Source organism: Salminus brasiliensis, chromosome 24 (assembly GCF_030463535.1).
Source record: "Salminus brasiliensis chromosome 24, fSalBra1.hap2, whole genome shotgun sequence".
Lineage (NCBI taxonomy): Eukaryota > Metazoa > Chordata > Actinopteri > Characiformes > Bryconidae > Salminus > Salminus brasiliensis.
In genome coordinates this window covers 14,777,459-14,794,483 of record NC_132901.1, presented here as the reverse complement: position 1 = coordinate 14,794,483, position 17,025 = coordinate 14,777,459, and the positions used below count along the sequence as shown (strand labels likewise).

The window sequence follows — 17,025 nt, the reverse complement described above, 5'->3', positions numbered from 1 at the left end:
ATAAACACTAATTGGGCACTTCAGCAAAAACACCAAAGCAAGACTTTAGCCAGAGATGCCAGATATGAACTTAAACTTACAGCTATGCGTATAGCTAATATTACTAATAGTATTATCCATGAGTTCATATCACTCACAAGTTGAGTTTCATTGACTGACCTAAAATGAAATTGACTCTGCCCTCCTGCGTTTGATCTCTGTACAAATACATATACACACCCTCTTGATCCAACATGCCACCCTTCGACTATCTAATCTCATTCATTCATACCCTCACACACACACCCTTTCCTGAACTGCCATTCCTGTGAGATCACCATTTTGCTAACAACTGTGGGTTGGTGCTCAGATCCATCGTATAAAACAAAACCACTTCCTCGCGTTCGGAGAAATAAGACGACCTTCAGAAGGAGGACTGAAGCCTTTCACATTTTTCTGTCGGATTGAAAACAGATTTGTGTGCGTGTGTGTTTGCGGGTCTGCTGAGATTCAGCCACTGCAGAAATTCTTCTCTTCGGTCCTCCCTGCTCGTCATTGGTGCATTCCGGTCAACACCCAGAGATTCAAATCCCTCGACCGTTATTGATCCCCTGTGTTCCTTTCCAGTCGATTTTATAGTTACTATTGATTTGTTTACAAGATAAAGGCACCAGAGTGGGAGCGATGCTGTAGAAGAACCTTTCGTTGAATGAATGAGAAGTTAAAGGGCCCATATGTTTATATGGAAATATTTTTTATATTTTTTATATTCTGTGCTTTTTATATATATCTTATCCCAAATAAGATCAAATAAGCTTGAAAGAACATTATTTACTGGTTTAGTAACTGCACGTTATAAAAGTTTCAGACGTATAAAGAAATGTAAATGAGGCTAATTTGCTATAGGCCGAACAGGTAGGGCTAGCCATCCTGCTGGAGGTTTAATGGGTGGGGCTGATCTGCTGTATGCTGAGCAGGTGGGACTAATCCACTGTAGGTTGAGTGGATAGGCCTTAAAATGCTGTGGGTGAATTAGCAGGACTATGTAAATATGAATGTGCTAATTTGAGACCTCTCAAACAATATCTGTATATGGACAGAGGAGGGAGTGGTGCATTTAGAAACCTGTGCAATGTATGCACATTACATTTTAGGTTAAATGAGCACGAAAAAATGTGTCTGTGAAATGAGGTCTTTAAAGTCAGAGATGTTAAAAATTAATGTAAAATTTCGAGACTTGTTAGATTGTCACATCAAAGCTGAAAAGCATTGAGGACTATTTCTCTGACTGTAAATCACAATTTGTTCTGCTTTGCTTCTCCGTCTTCCGGTGGCCTTCACAGCACGGGGTCCCTTAATCAGAACCCGAGACTCTGCATCATACACAAATAACTTTCCTCGCGGTGGTCCACTGGTTCCTGTAGGCAGATGGAAATGAGGGAATTAAATCTGAGGGCTCTGCTGTTTTGATGGCTGTATCACACACAGCTTGTCTGCTCCCGTCTCATCACAGTTTCAGCTGCTGCTTCTGGTTCAGAAGGCAACAGAAATTGTCTGAAGGGGCTTCACTATACAGCTGAAATACTGATATTGTGATTTGTTACTGCTAGAGGTGTAGCAGTGCAATATTTCCCATAGTGTTGTATTGATAATGTGGTTTCGGGGTTTGCTCAGGGTTAACATATTAGCATGTGCAGTGCAGGGTTAACATATATTGCTCTTTATTGCCCTTTACTTGGGGCTAAACATGTTACCATGTTACCTTGGGGTAAATATACTCATTTGAGTGCTTTAGCTCTGATGTTAACATTAGCTTGTTAATGTTTTAGCTTGGGGTTAACACTGTAGCCCAGGTTTAATATATTAGCTTTTGGCTCCATGTATGAGCCTATGGCCAGTGCTATAGCTGAGACCTAATATACTTTTAGCCTGTGGCTAGTGCTTCATTTCAGAATGTTAGCTAATGCTTTAGCTTAGGCTATGTTAGGTAGTATTTTAATATAGTCTACCAAATGGCATAAATATTGTTTGGGAAGTATGTACACAAAGTATTTGGACACCCATGAATCATTGAGTTCAAGCGTTTAATTCAGTCCCTTTTCCACAGGCTTATAAAAGCATCTAGCCATGTAGTCTGCCTTTAGTGAAAGAATGGGTGGATTCAGCATGGTGCTGTAGTAGGATGCCACCCTTGCAACAAGTCAGTTAGTGAGATTTCCTCCCTTCTGGATATTCCACTGTCAACCGAGAGTGGTATTATTGGAAAGTGGAAGCATTTAGGAACCACAGCACGTGATGCGTCAGACCACGTAAAGTTAGAGTGGGATCACAGACTGCTGAGGCGTAGGAAAATCACTGATGCTCTGCTGACTCAATAACTTGGGAGTTCCCGACCTGCTGCTAGAGAACAAAAGGGGGTACATATTAATGTCTTTAGCAAAATCTTGTAGGTGTCCCAATACTTGGGTAATCGATTGTTTAGTGTTTTTTTTTTTTATATATGTGTACATATACATACACATGCACACTCGCATACACGTACGTGCTTGGTCAAGATACTCCCACTGAAACCCTGATTGATTGGTTAGAGGTCTCATTTGCATATTGCAGTATTGATTAACAAGTGATGTATCTCGCAGCTCTATTGTGTAACGCTCTCTTTACACGTTATGCTTTCCGACGCCGGATGGAGACTGTTGACGGAAATATTGAGTGCCAGATGTAGCCATTACTCTGTCTCGTTCACCAAAATTTCTCTAAACATCCTTTGCCACTTTTATACCCCATCGTACAATGAACAAAGGGGTCCTATTGTAAGCGCCGGTTCCTGTGCTGATCCCTAAAAGGCCGGTCCTGATTTGCCGAAAGCAGAGATTCGTTCTGAGCTCTGTACTTGCGCCCCTAAAAATAGTTTTTATTCAGATGTGCTCCAGGATCTCGTTGTGCGAGGACACACTGAACCTTTGTTTTTCAGGCTAGATGCTCTGTAGCTCGGCACCAACTATTCCCCAAAAAGAGGGCCATCTCGGCCCGTGCGTGTGTGTGTTCATGTGTGAAAGAGGAGGGGGGAATGGGTGGTGAAGAAAGAGGCCAGTAAAGAATAGGGTCGCTCTATTTTTCTCCTCCAGCTGATATGAATCGACCTTCTCCATCTCACGCCAATGGAGCAACCATTGCCCTTTTGCTGGTCTTGTCAGGCGTGTGCGCACACTTGGGTGTTTCCAGTACACACAGCCAACCTCTTGAAAGTCTAGCTGCCTGACTGACTCGAACATCAGCTTTCCAACTCCTTAAGATCAAAACCATCTTTTCCTAGACAGCCTTATTCTGTAGACAGCAGAAGAACCATTCTTTTTCTTTCTATATTTTGAATGGGTTCTGCTCTGTAATTCTTAGGCTCAGTTCCTGAATGTTGGAGCTTACTGGCGGGTGTTGAAACTTGGGTGGGGCATGGTTCAAGGATGAGGATGTTTGGTGGAAACTGATGGTGTTGGTGGTTCAAGAATGATGGGGCTTTGGTGCTTGATTCAATTGGGTTGGAGTTTGGGTGTAGAATAGTGATGTTCAGGGCAAGAATGGTTGTTTCGGTGATGAATGGTGATGGTTGGTTTAGAATCGCAGCGTTTCATGGACAATGTAGGTTTTTAGAGGAGAATAGTGGGTTTTGGAGCTGGGCAATATGACGATATTTTTTGTATCGTGATGCAGAATATGCTCTTCTAAGCGTATTGAGGATGTTGGTGCTTATCAAACATTCATCGACTGCTGGTTTGATTAAAATGCAGTGTAATTAGACTGGTTTAATTAGATGAAGTGCAGCAGATGTTGAATAAAGGTCACTGTATTTAGTATGAGACAGTAGTATTTTTTAAGAATGTGGCTATTGATGTATTTAGTCTGTGGTTACGTGCATCGTGAAAATGTCTAAATAATGTCATAGTATTTTTACCATATTGCCCCGCTCTAGTGGGTTTAATAAGAAAATTGTGTTTTTAGAGAAACATTGTTTTTTTCATGCACAGGTATGGTCTGAAGTGGAGAACAGTGGCTTTGGTAATAGAAAGACAAGTTAATGTTGGCAGTTAGTATGTTGGTGGAGAAAAGACACTATGTCCAATGATTTGTGTGCAACCCTTCCGAAGAAATGTGTTGTCTGGAATGACTGTGCTTCATCCAATACGTTTGGGATGAGGTGCTCAAAGATGCTCTTGTTGCTGAATGCAATCAAATCCTCATAGCAATACTGCAGAATCTAGTAGAAGGCATTCTTTGGCAGTTACTACAACAAAAGCAAGATAAACATTCGTTCATTTTTTTTTTTTTCTTTTCTTATTTTGGTGTCCCAATATTTTTGTCCATATAACGTATGTATGTATTGGATTTGTTGGCAGTTATTAGAATAGGTTGATGTTTTCTTGATGGTGCTAAGCACACAGACATGCAGTGATCTATGATCTTGACTGAGGCAGTGAAAGTAGCAGTCTCCAAAAGACTCCTGCAGTTGCTCAGAATATACTGTAAATGTCAGCGTGCTTCCGTCCTGGGGCTTTAACGTGACGTGCAGCTTATTTTCGTTTTTGTTTTTTCTTGCTTCATCAGTGGGTTGTCTCTGAAACGTTGTCCTCCTGGTTGATGCCAGATATCCATATATATATATATATATATATATATATATATATATATATATATATATATATATATATATATATATAGATATATATAGATATATATGGAATAATTGGTGCTGAAAACAAACGCTAAATTACTTTTACTATTAAAAGGAGGAGCATAATGATGGTAATCTCCAAAAGGCAAAATCACTTAAGCATTTTCACTGAGCTAAAGAATGTCCTGGAAATGCTTTTAACTTCCAAGGTCTCTAATTTGTCTCATACAGCCAAAAGGCATGTTCCTCCCCCTGCTATTACTGATGACGGTAATGGCGTATCTTCACATGTTGCTGTGTTTTGCCCAGTTGTTGCTGGTTTTCAGCTTAAAAACCTAAATTAACTGTCCTCTCTCTCCCTCTGCTCTCTTGTTAGATGAAGAGGAAGTTGGACCATGGCCCCGAGGTTCGACCTTTCCCTTCAGGCAAAAAGCCCTGCCCAAGGTAAAACCTTGCTCTGCATTGGTCGTGCACATTTCTATATAAGGTATAATAAGCTGTATGGTTGGTCTATCAGCCCTAGATATTATACCCATCTAATCCTGATAATAATAAAACTGATACCAAGTAAATACCTGCTGATTCAAACATGATCGCAGTATCATGCATCCCTGCTGCAGTGACTTAAAAAGGTCTTAATTCTTGACCGTATTTTTTAATGATTTTATTGGTCGTAGATATCAGCCAACTGTGACTGATAGGAGTGTGAATGAATGCATATATGTTCCTGCTGAAGCTGCTGTACTGAGTATGTTGTGGTGTGTGTGCTTTTGGCTGGATTTCAGTGTGTTCTCTCTCTTTCCCACCCACTCTGACTGTGGAGGCTGAGCACAGGTTGTAATTAAGTCAGGGTTCCACAGCAGCTCCCCCTCTTCCTGCACCTCCTTTATTCTGCAGTTTGTTCCATTAATGATTCCCCTGCCTTGTGCCTTTGAAACAATATTTATTACATTCTATCTGTGCCTTGTGGGATTTTGGAGGCAGTCTCCCCGAGGCCTGCTCAGCTAATGGAGTTCTCCTTTTTTTTGCCAGAGAGACTTCTGGGGGCAAAAGAATAAAAAAAAAGTAGTATTTTGTTTGAATATATGTCTTTGCTCTTGGGGAAAACAATTTATATGATTCATAATTAGATGCTTTTGGATGAATATTAGCTTAGCTGCCATGTCAGTAGCCGCTTCTTTCTTTATCAAAAACTTGCATGTGACTTAATGGGATTATCGTAGTACCAGTATCTAGTGTAGTATCTTGCTGCCAGATGATACTATGCCAGAAATCAATTTCTCAACACATTGCCAGAATCAGTGTCTCAATTCAAAATAAGACAATAGAAATGATCAATAAAAAATCAAATTGACAATATAAAAATAGTCGAACAATTCTTTATAATTCTCAAACAAACTCTGACTGATAGGATAAAAATTAAGATTAAAAATTCTTTAAAGGTGAAGCTTGCCAGAAGTCTTAGTGGTTTTTATTTTAGTCGGATCTCTATCACACTGTACTTTCACTGCCACTCAGTGTAATGTCTCTTCCTCAGTCCGACGGGTCTGGTCCCGTACCCGTCCACCCCCACTACGTTTGGAGACTTGCGGGCAGCTAATGGTCAGGGTCAGCAAAGACGACGCATCACCTCCATACAGCCCCCCACTGGCCTGCAGGAGTGGCTCCGGACGTTCCAGGTAAGGAAGAAGTTGTCTGAAAGTCTAAAAACCATTCAGATCTTATACCCTTTTCCAGCGAACTATAAAAGCCTCTTTGATTTGGTGTGTACAAACTTTATTGAATCATGATTGGTTATAACTTTCCGAAATCAGTCCTTTTGATGGAACACCTGACACTGCTTCACTGCAATAGACCTGCCAATTAGGGCTGGGCAGTCCGACAGATACTCCAATGTTTTCTCAATACTCAGTAAAATTTTGTTTAGTTTATGCTGGTGCAATGCGTCAGTAGGCCTGCGTTCACAAAATGTGATTGCAAGCTTCAATACAAGCACAATGATTGATTTGTTTATTTTATTCAATATCTCAGCACAACATGGAGTGAAGCAGCTTGCTGTGCTCACTCAAAATGCTGGCTTAGTCAGGATTCGAAAAATTCTTACACAGCTACAACACACCTAGGAGCCTCGTCTGTTATTACGGTCCGTGCAGTTGTTCAGTGTGGTGGAACTGCTGACCACACTCCTGCAGCATGCATGAAAATATGAAAGTATGCCTTGAACATCATATCATCTTAATTCCAAAAATGGACATTTACTACTTTGTAAGGTAAATAAGTAAAAGGTTGAGGTCCAGATCTTGTACCCTGTATGATGTACAGATAATTTTTCTCCCCCTCAATGAACCATATATTGCTCATCCCACTTTGCATAATGTGCACTTGTCATTCTGAAAGTGTCCGTTCATAGTTTTTTTTTTTTTTTCTTCTCCCCCTTTTCTCTTCCCCTCCACCTTGCCTCTAAAATGACCCGCTAACCCCCTCCTGACTCAGCAGGAGCATGCGGCTCCACCCAGCCTCTGTTTGCTCTGTGTTGATGGTAATTGTAGGCTGGTTTAGTTCCCTGTATTTGTGAAGCCAGCCTAGCGCACATTAACGCACACCTACGGAGACATAGGATAGAGTGAGGAGAGATATCATTGGGCCCGAAATGATCACTTTTCACTGCCTTCCTTTTGGAAGTGGGCAGTTTCTCACACTAATCGTTGTATAGAAGTATAGTCACTGTTAGCTGATCATGCTGTAGCCATCACGGCAAAAGAGCAAAGAGCATTTTCTCGTCTGAGCGCATCTACATCTATCATGCTATTTTCTCCCAGTAAAGCAGAAAGTCCTGACCTCCTGTTTGCAAAAGTGATCTGTCGGAGCAGCCAGTGTTGCTGAAATAGCTGCCAGTCGTTTGCCTGCAGGCGACATCAAATGGCATCGACATGAGTCATTAGTCAGCAGCCCAGACGAGAATCAATATCCTACAACGCTCTGGTGCAGCCTGTTCGTTTACCTGACTCTCCACCCCTCTTCTGAAACGGAAGCAGCTTGTTTTGATTTATTTATTTATTTATTGATTTATTTATTATTACCATCTCAGTTGAATATACCTTGCTTAAGAAGTCTACCTTGGACTCCTTCATCCTTAAAGTCCTTATATGGAAATTTAAGTCCATATCACTCATCTTAAAGGTGCAGTAACACAAACTGTCTGATAAATTCTGATAGATTTTGGTTAGTAGTTTTTGTAAAGTGGAGCTCATGGGCAACAATACAAGAGAAATGAAGCACATGAGGTATCTAAAACTCTGCAGTTTGTGTTAAATTGCAATATTCACTTTTCGTTTTAGCACTATTCAAGCAGCATTATATCCATGAAAGAGTCAGATTTCATAAAACGTTTGCCCTTAAATAACTCCCCTGTTGCCATGGCAATAGAAATGCACTGTATTATGACTGGATTTGGGCTCCTTAAATTTGTTCATGTTTCATCTCATACCAGTATATTTGGATATTGTCGTAATATTGAACTTTTTGCGTTTTAAAAGTGGCTTAGACAGAGCTGGAGATGTTGTCCTCAGCTTTGGCTTTGAAAACAGCTTGTTTGTCTGTAGATGTTTTGAAACTGTAATTGTCCTTCAGCCACCTCAAGGCCCTGGCTTAAACCAGACGCAAGTTAGAGGAATCTCTGAAATGCGCTTCACATTCTTTTACCCTTTCAGTGCAGTCTAAACTAGCAAGTGCAGGTCGGCCACTCTCCTTTCCTCCAGCACACTCAGATAGAATCCTGCAGGTCCTGATGGAGCTGTTAAAAAGCAGGTGTGGTCCTCTAGACAGATCCTAATCTGAATTTCATGAGGGTCAGTCCCTCACACTGTGGCTGTTTGTGCAGTCTGAAATGGAATAATGGACAGTGCTGCATTATTTAAGAGATTGGGTCGTGAGTAGATCATAACTGGGAGTGCCGATGTAAGCCCAGTGTTTGAATGATGTTGATGGCCTGAAGAATATTTAATGTATGTTTTAATAAAACCATTTCTAATTAGCCCATATTAAACCTTATTATTATTCTTATTATTATTCTTCTTATTATTATTTAAATTGGCCTTAACATGCAAGTACTTTGTTAGTTGCAACAGCCCTGGTTACCAACAGAGCTAACATGATTGATTACACTATAGCACCAGCAGAACCAGTCATACAGCCTGTCTGGCTTTAGGCTAGTTACACTATTGCAGATGACCATCTTAGCAGTCAGCGGAACGTCCCGTCAGCTGTAATGGATGTAACTGGATGTTCAGAATACACAGCCGTGGCCTAAAGCGTAGAGCATTGGGCTTAGGACCCGAAAGTCGCAGGATCAATTTCCTGGACCTTTAAGGAGTGAAGGAACAGGCCTATGAAGGATGATTTTAATCTCTCCAGTGTTTTGAACAAGTCGAACGCTGAGGTCAGCTCATTATTCGGCAGCTTCTTATTCAAATTTAGTTCCACCTTAAATTGCCCTGGTACCTAAATGGAAATTTAGAATAGAAGAAAGAATAAAGAGACCAGCATGTGGCAGATCCTACTGCGGATACTGCAGATGTCTGTAATCAAATGATTTCAACACAGTAGCAATATAAATAATAGTTAGATTTATTATATACATAGGAATACAGTGTGGCCATATCCATCCCTCACCATATACAAATGTGGTCTCAGTAAGAACGTGTCTCTGAATTGCCCTGAACTTTCGTTACTGCCTACTTACGAGGAGATCACCCAAGACTGATGTTAATGTTTGCCACCTGTAGCTCCATTACAGCTCATATAGCACATTAGGTACAGGTTGTTCTGCCTTACTAATCCACAGCACACCCACACAGCCCTGATTACCCTGCTTTGGTAGCCCCAGTAAGCAGCTCCTTCAGCTGAAACATCCTCCGTTATATTACAGGTGCATCAGCCCTCCCCCGCATCCCTTGTCTTTTCCTTTTTTTTTTTGCTTCTCCTCATCATAAAAATCCTCCTTCCATTTCCTCTCTCCCTGATCACACTCCGCAGCCAAATAACTTTGGCTCGAGTGTGTTGCCGCTGCCCTCTGAGTTTGCAGTCCTGTTCGGGTTGAGCGATAGAACAATGATGATAGTTTATTTAACACTGATCATGCGTGTTTAAGGAGAGTGGAATTGGCTGGCTTTGCTTATATCAGATGTTCGAGACTATGGGAGACATCTTTTGTTAATTTAAGGTTGTTAATGTTCTTTGCCATGCTGATATGCAAATTTTGCTTTCTAAGCAATGACATGGTGCATCTTGACCAGTCACCACTCTAAATGAACGTCATTCCCATGTGTTTTATGATATAGTTCAAAGGAGCAAAAATGCTATTTCTTGCTTTTGGGCCCCCCACCCCTACAGCCACCGCTAAAGGGGACACTTTTCTGGCTGATAGATACAGTACTATTTGATACAGTAGAGTAATATAACCGGATTATATAAGGGTGGCAATGGTACAGGCTAATTGTAGGCATGGAATTGTAGTATGTTACCAATACTAGGATTCTGTCCATCACTCAGCCCTCATAAAAAATAACGTAATATACTTTTTCCATATCATGGAAATCAGTCATAGACAATAACTGATTTCTGGCCACATCGTCGGACCTAGAGTGGGTAGATTGACGGCCTGCTGATGTCTAGAAGTACTGGTCTTAGACATTGCGACAACCATACTGTTAGTGTTACGAATTGTAGTGCTTTTAAATGCATCGCTAGCGATTAACAGAAACCCGCCACCGACAGAAATGTTGATTGTGCAGGATCAGATCAGACTCGAATCAGGGTGAATGTTGTGGCAGTGTATACATTTTGCTGACTGCTGTGTGTGTGTATATGTATATGTGTTCTGTGTGCAGAGCTGGAGTGGGCCGGAGAAATTGCTGGCACTGGACGAATTGATTGACAGCTGCGAACCCACGCAGGTGAAGCACATGATGCAGGTGATCGAGCCGCAGTTCCAGCGAGACTTCATCTCCCTGCTGCCCAAAGAGGTACAAACACATTACCTATACACTGTGCAAAATTAATGACACATTTAATGTGGTGTTAGATTTTTTTTAATTTATTTATATATTTTTTTTTAAGTTGTTGACTATTTCTTTACCTTCACTTAGAAAAATCAACAGTGTGTCATTTGACCAGGGGTGCACAAACATTTGCACTAGACTGTGTGTGTGTACAAGTCAAATATACACACATTTACACCCAAACATGAGACTGCTGCAGGCTGTACCGCAGTGTTTAATACATCCTGTACTTTCTGTGAAGGGTTTTAACCAGGTGTGGAAAGAGATTGCATAACTGTAAGGAATTATGGGATTGCACAGACATGCCTAAGTCTCGCCTCCGCCAGCCTGTTTATGTGCGTAATTACGGACGGGCAAAAAACGTCGGGGAGAATTAAAATCAGACGATCAGTTTAATGTGCTAGGTGTTACTGTGAAATCGCCTAAAGCTTAGGATTGTTACTGTCAGCAGATGAAGAATTAATCCCCTCTCTCGTTTTCTCTCTTACTCTTGCGCGCCCTCTCTAGTTGGCCTTGTACGTGTTGTCGTTTCTGGAGCCGAAGGATTTGCTCCAGGCTGCTCAGACGTGTCGATACTGGCGCATCCTGGCAGAGGATAACCTGCTCTGGAGGGAGAAGTGCAGAGAAGAAGGTAAGCCAATCGCAGAGCTCGGAACAGCAGCCGAGATTGTTCAGTTAAAATGAGTCAGTCCAGGGTAATAACACCTGGCCACAGGGCAGTGTTCTTGTGTACTTGTGTAATTCAGTGGTGGGCTTGCTGTTGATAATGTGAGTAGTGTTTTGTTTTTTTAGTTTTTTACACCGGGTGTTAAAACTGGGTCTGTATGGGGAGTATGTATAGCTGTATAGGGGAGTAATGATGCATAATTTTCAATATTCTAGGCATAAAAATTAATTTATACATATCTGTTGTGTGCTACTCACGCCTGGGTTTCTCAATGGAGTCTTGGCATTGACGTTTTTGCTGAATATAGTCAAATGCTAAAGCATCTGATCTTAACTCAAAACAGCTTCTGGGAAACTGGGTCCAGATTGGTAATAGGTAGGTGATTAGTAGATAAATACATATATAAACAATCCAGAAATCATACATCAATTTAAATCACTTTTATAGTCACGTCACATTACACAGATATACGGGTGAGTGGAAAAACTTATGTATTTACACATGAACTTATACTATACATATACACAAACACACATACTCTCTATCTACAAAACTGCACTAGTAAAAGCAGTTAAATGTACAGGTTTGAGATAATCTGAATGTGCACATTATTTACAAATGGCACTGGATAGGTGTGAGTTTAGGTGTAGTGTGGGTGGGGAAAAAGTCTTTGTGGGTGCAGTGTGACTGAGCATAAGGTTTCCCGTCGTAAGTGCAGGGTGCAGAGAGTGTTTGTATGGGGAGGAGGTGTGATGGTACAGATGAGGTCCACAAGCTATTGTTCATTCAGCAGCCTACTTGCTTGAGGACTTGTTGCTTTTTAGCCAGCTCTATCTTACACACGTCGTTCACCTTGTAGATTTGACGAGCAGAGAGTTCTGTGGGAGAAACCCACTTCATAAGAGTATTTAGTCTTTACAGTGCAAGCTGAATGTAAATAATTGAACAGGAATGTGAAAACAGACAGGTTTCGTGAGGGTACTTAACTTTTTAATTGTAGTTTAATCCATGTACGTGATTATTAATTATCAGGATCAATCAACACATATAGTTTGGTCTGAAATTAATGTGGAATGCATTGATTTCTATGGACTGTCGTTAACTGGGATGTGAGTTGAGTGTCTTCAGATTACGTCACAAGTGGGTCCAAGCACTGTTCATTATATAGCCAGTAAAGCACAAATTATGGGTAGTGTTTTTTTTTTTGTTTTGTTTTGTTTTTTGACATTATTCATACCACATGCAGGGGCTGAAAAGATTTTTTTTGAGCATGACTTTGCTTAGTTGTGAACTCAAAAGAATTCCAGAGCCGTGACTTGTGTGTTTTAGTCTGAGTGCACCAGAATGTTCCTGTTGAAATCAGTAAGGTCTTCTTTTAGGAAAGAATCCCCGAGAGCTTTCATGTTTGAAATGAGATAAATAGTGGAGTTACGCCCAGCTAGAATAAACCCAGCCCTTCCTAACATGTCCAAACATTTACATATTTCACACTCAAGCTCTAAAACCCTATTTCAGCTCAAATGGACTCTGATAATGCAATGGTGTGAGGCCTGTTATGGTGTGAACCACAGTGTGCGGTTTAGATGGTGTCTCCATGACTCAACTGCTCAAACTCATTCACCAGCTAGCACCATCAGTTAGCACCTGGCTAGCGTTAGCCGTGTTTAAGCAGTTAAAGCAGTGCTGGTGTTGAGTCTTTACATTGCAGGTCTTTCTGCTGTAGTGTGCAGCTGCAGTATCTACACAGCGCGTGGTAATGAAATGGACAGAGACTTTGCTTTCACTTATATAACAAGATTTCCTGTACTGCGCAGCCACGTCCAGATTTACAGAGTCCTGCAACTAATGCTTCTACTATTAGTGTCAAATCCACACAGACTTAACAAAGAGAACAAATAAATGTTCAGTTTCTAAGGGTACAAGTCTCTAAGTTTGAAGTAATGCTTCAACAAGCTAGTCAATTTCTCATGAAATCAGAAGTCAGTGGTTGGGTTGTTTTGGTGCGATTCAGTTATTTAAAAAAACAAACGTATAGGCATTGATGCAGTGAATCATTTTTTGTTTTATTTTTTCTATTGATTTACTATTGGTATGAGTCAGCATTATTATTTATTAAATTATTTTTAGTCAATTTTTTTTTATAATTTATTAAAAAAAACACCATTTAAAATTGATTCACTTTTCACATTTCTTTTTCTTCATGATTGCTTCCGTTACAGAGAGTGGTGCAGATCTCATTACCTATTCATTTTTAGCCGAGTCACTGTTTAAAACTAATGCTAAGTACCGCGTTCGCCTGTTTGCTCAGGAATCGACGAGCCGTTGCACGGCAAGAGGAGGAAAGTGGTGAAGCCTGGTTTCAGCCACAGCCCGTGGAAGAGTGCCTACATCAGACAGCACAGAATAGACACCAACTGGAGGAGAGGGGACCTCAAATCACCCAAGGTGAGGGATCCTGACACATTATGTTTCCTTGCTCTTAAATTTGGCTCTCCCTTAACGACTCTGTCTTCTTGTGGGGATGGGAACCAGCGGTCACCATGACCACAGCACAAATATAGGATCCTACATGTGCCCTCTGTGTTTCACATGTAGTGTTTATGAAGGTTCTCAGCGGCAAATCTGAAAATACATTTTGTTTGGGGACTGTTTTGCCTTACAACCTTCCACTGTCAGTTCATATTATAGATGCTTTTTACACCAAAGTCATCTCAAGACTATCGCAGAACAGTGTTTTAGCCATCGGGCAGCATATTCATAAATATTTGATTTAATAACTTTCTGTGAGGGAGCTTTTAGAGGTATAAACTCTTCAGACATTTGGTTCCTAATCCACTACTGTGAACATTTCAGACTCCAACATTTCTGACACCAAATCACTCTGAATAACTTTGTTTACATTTCAACCGTTTAGTTATGGAAATTTTTTGGTCAGTCTGTGCTATTCGCCTCCTTTAATCTTTTCATTTGATGTTCGGAACAGAAAGCGCAGGCTGTAGTATGCCTGAGCTACCATTCTGTCCTCAGGAAATTTGGACAGGTGCTATTCTTCTGTTGGAGGCAGTTGAGGTGTAGTTATGTATCCGCGGCAACTTTATCTTCACAGTACTTGCTGTTATAAAGATGCCATATTATTTGCTGCATCAGCAGCTCCATAGCCCACACACATTTGTGACCCTATACTGTCTAGTGCTTCCCTCTTATCTCTTGCTATGCTGTAGTTATTGTTTTGAACGCCGGAGTTTAGGTGTTTATTTTCTCTCTTATTTGTGTGGAAGTATGTGAAGGTACAGAAAGATAATATGGATAAATAACAGAAGGATAATATCTTTCTGTTCATATTTAAAGTTTTTCTTCTCATATTGCAGGTGTTGAAAGGCCACGATGACCACGTCATCACCTGCCTACAGTTCTGTGGAAACCGCATAGTCAGCGGCTCCGATGACAACACACTGAAAGTCTGGTCTGCTGTCACAGGAAAGGTACGTGCTCTTTTATGTAAATATATATTCTGCTGTTCTCCTTATAGAAATGAATAATGTCACTTGGAATAGTGTAGAGTATAGGATAGTAACTTCCTACTAACACTACAGCGGCAACCTAAGACCACTTTATTAACAATGAACACCTCAGCAGCCACCCGAAATACCATAACCACCACCCTTTACCCACTGTATGTCCAAATGGATGAATTCAGCTTCACTTTAAAGTGCAGCCATTGTTGACACAGGTGTTCAGTTACGCACCCACAGCTTGTTTAATCTCTAAAGAGAAGCGTTGACCAAAAGAATGGGACGCGCGCTCTGGAGCAGCTGCACACGAGTAGCTCAAGGTCACCATTCTCTGTGTGCAGAACGTGGGCTTGAGTGTAATAATGCCTCCCAGGACTGGGCTGTGGAGGCTGTTACTACAGCAAAGGGGTACTCACTGGTTGGGACCCTTGATGTTAAAGGAAATCTTGGGGGAGGAGGTATCCACACACTTTTGGCCATATAGTGTTTTAGTGAATATACATCCATGCAGCAAGCCTCTGTCAAATATATGGTTTCATATTGTCAGTATAGTAGAAATATACTATATTGCATTGTAGTGCCAGAGTAGGCTACTTTTATCGGAGGGATGAAATGGTCCAACAGGTCCTCTCTTATACCTCTTTACATGTCCCCATGCCCTCTCTCCAGGGAGCTGAGTGTCATGCAACGTGTGTGTGTGTTACACTCACTCTTACACTCTGTTACACTCCCCCTGCAGCAGGAACACGGCCGTGAACTCATCCGGAAAAACTCTGCGTTATTGTCCTTATCAATTATTCACAATGGACACACTGCTCACTCAGACACCATCTTCTCTTAGTCTCTCTCTCTCTCTCTCTCTCTCTCTCTCTCTCTCTCTCTCTCTCTCTCTCTCTCTCTCTCTCTCTCTCTCTCTCTCTCTCTCTCTCTCCATTTCCCTCTTTTTCAAACAACTACCGTCTTTCATTTCCTCAATTCCTTCCTTCCTTTCTCCCTCTTCTTTCTTGCTCTGTCTTTCACTGTCTTTCCTTTTTTCCTCCCTCTCTATTTCCCTTCTGTTCTTCATTCCTACCCCACCCTCTGTGTGCGAGTGTCTCGCTCCCTCATTTATATATTGGTGGTTCCCGCTGACTCAGTGACATAGATCTTGGCTGTTGGTTTACTGAGGTTGTTAAATTGGTGTGTATTTGTTGGGGGGGCTTTAAGAGTGTGTGTTTATCACCTGCGGGCTCCATTTTCACTTGGGGTCTAATGAAATTTAGTCCTTTTACTCGTTCATTGCACTCTTTACTCTCCCCTTTTCCCTTTTTCTCTCTACTCACCAATCTCTTCCCCCACCATTTATGGTCATTGCATTCTTAGGGAGAATGTCCTGTAGCTTTTGCCATTGGCTAGAAAGCTGCTTCTAAATAATATTGATAAAAAGCTATTCAAATAAATGAATATATTAGTATTAATCCTAATGAGAGACTGTAGCTCCACCTCAGTGTATATCACAATACCTACATTTAGAGTGTTATTAATATTCATCCCTAATGAGAAACTGTAGCTCCACCTCAGTGTATATCACAATACCTACATTTAGAGTGTTATTAATATTCAACCCTAATGAGAGACTGTAGCTCCACCTCAGTGTATATCACAATACCTACATTTAGAGTGTTATTAATATTCAACCCTAATGAGAAACTGGAGCTCCACCTCAGTGTATATCACAATACCTACATTTAGAGTGTTATTAATATTCAACCCTAATGAGAGACTGTAGCTCCACCTCAGTGTATATCACAATACCTACATTTAGAGTGTTATTAATATTCAACCCTAATGAGACTGTAGCTCCACCTCAGTGTATATCCCAATACCTACATTTAGAGTGTTATTAATATTCAACCCTAATGAGAAACTGTAGCTCCACCTCAGTGTATATCACAATACCTACATTTAGAGTGTTATTAATATTCAAACCTAATGATAAACTGTAGCTCCACCTCCACTATAAAGCTGTAAGGCTTGTCACATTCAGAACGGTAGTTCCAGCAGCACTCTAAAAAAAATCAGTTTCCCCAAAAGCCCTCCAGAATCCTAGCAGTTTACTTGCACCTTCAGTCCTCAGATGTACATGAGAGAGGTTCTGGAGAG

At 40.9% G+C, this 17,025-nt stretch overlaps 1 protein-coding gene across 2 annotated transcripts in view; it reads left to right on the top strand.

The window, feature by feature from the left end:
- The window catches only part of fbxw7 (F-box and WD repeat domain containing 7), a 179,033-nt gene that overhangs the window by 143,778 nt on the left and 18,230 nt on the right, over window positions 1-17,025 (top strand). For both annotated transcript variants that reach the window (XM_072669889.1, XM_072669890.1), the window contains 6 exons: window positions 5,022-5,089; window positions 6,183-6,324; window positions 10,534-10,668; window positions 11,212-11,335; window positions 13,680-13,816; window positions 14,740-14,853. In XM_072669889.1, coding sequence (XP_072525990.1) covers window positions 5,022-5,089; window positions 6,183-6,324; window positions 10,534-10,668; window positions 11,212-11,335; window positions 13,680-13,816; window positions 14,740-14,853 — 720 coding nt within the window. The remainder of the gene's footprint in view (window positions 1-5,021; window positions 5,090-6,182; window positions 6,325-10,533; window positions 10,669-11,211; window positions 11,336-13,679; window positions 13,817-14,739; window positions 14,854-17,025) is intronic.